At 38.1% G+C, this 1,080-nt stretch overlaps 1 protein-coding gene across 1 annotated transcript in view; it reads right to left on the reverse strand.

Moving 5' to 3' along the window:
- Positions 1-496: 496 nt before the first annotated feature.
- LOC109471651 (chromaffin granule amine transporter-like) overlaps positions 497-1,080 on the reverse strand; it is a 10,633-nt gene continuing 10,049 nt past the window's right edge. The window contains exons 8-9 of the mRNA XM_019770988.1: positions 849-944; positions 497-595 (exon numbers count right to left, since the gene is read on the reverse strand). Coding sequence (XP_019626547.1) covers positions 513-595; positions 849-944 — 179 coding nt within the window. The 3' untranslated portion in view covers positions 497-512. The remainder of the gene's footprint in view (positions 596-848; positions 945-1,080) is intronic.

Here is a 1,080-nt window from a genome sequence, read left to right on the forward strand (position 1 = left end):
GGGATTTTCTTATACAAAAACAGGGACTCTTCCCACATTGCTAACGTTTCGATTTCTATCAGACACCTTCTTCACCGCTTCTGACTGGAGTACTGCTTCTCTTATGTATCTGGCGCTTTCGTGGTAAGAACACAATCAAAAACCTGGCTAAGTTTGTATCTCCCCTCGTCCCGGTTCCTCACTTTAGTGACTCTCCATCCACCGGACAGAAGCAGTACTCCGGTCAGAATCTCCAGGAAGGTGTCTGATAGACATTGAAAAATAAGCAGCGTAGGACGTATCGAATGTCGGACGACTCGGACCATCACCAACTCGGCCCAGACAACTCGGCCCATCTACCTGGTCAACTCGGCCCAATACCGGAGGCGGAGACAGTAATTTAGGTAGATTTAGACATAATTTATCCCCCGTTGTTAAAAAGAAAATCCCTATATACCATACATGCATGTTATAACAACCTGGTGAAATCATTTACAGAAGATTAAATTGTCTGCTGTACAATATAGCTCATCTTACCATCCTGTCTTGTTCACGAGCTTTGATGCTGTGAAAGCTCCCACCAGGAACCCTACGCAATAGGGCAGCAACCCCAGTCCTGATATGCAGTAAAAAGTTAACTCAATTTAACCAAAAAAGTAATATCCTCAAACGGTTCGTTCATAAAGTTTATCGCAAATACATATGTACGAGATAGGTACGAGACCTAAATATAGGTACGAGAGAAAAAAAATCTTGAAAAGTAAATTACAGTTACACAAAGACCACTTTGAATTAGAACATTTCAATTTTTGGTAACTAAAGAAGGTTACATAATGCCCCCTTAAAGGGTAGTAGTGAAGGAGTCCCACCTTGCTGCCATGGCTGAGCGTTCATTGTGATCATCATCCACACTGGAGCGATTCCCCAGAGTATCAGCGTCGTGACGGTTTGCATAAAAATCAACACTGCATAACAATAATTAAAATAATAATAATAATAAAAGATAATAAAAAAATAATAATAAAAAACAAAAAATATAAAAAATATATAAAAAAACAAAAAAAATAAAATAAAATAACAAAAACAAAAAAATAAAAAAAA

Source organism: Branchiostoma belcheri, unplaced genomic scaffold (genome assembly GCF_001625305.1).
Source record: "Branchiostoma belcheri isolate BF01 breed outbred unplaced genomic scaffold, Haploidv18h27 scaffold251, whole genome shotgun sequence".
NCBI classification, from domain to species: domain Eukaryota; kingdom Metazoa; phylum Chordata; class Leptocardii; order Amphioxiformes; family Branchiostomatidae; genus Branchiostoma; species Branchiostoma belcheri.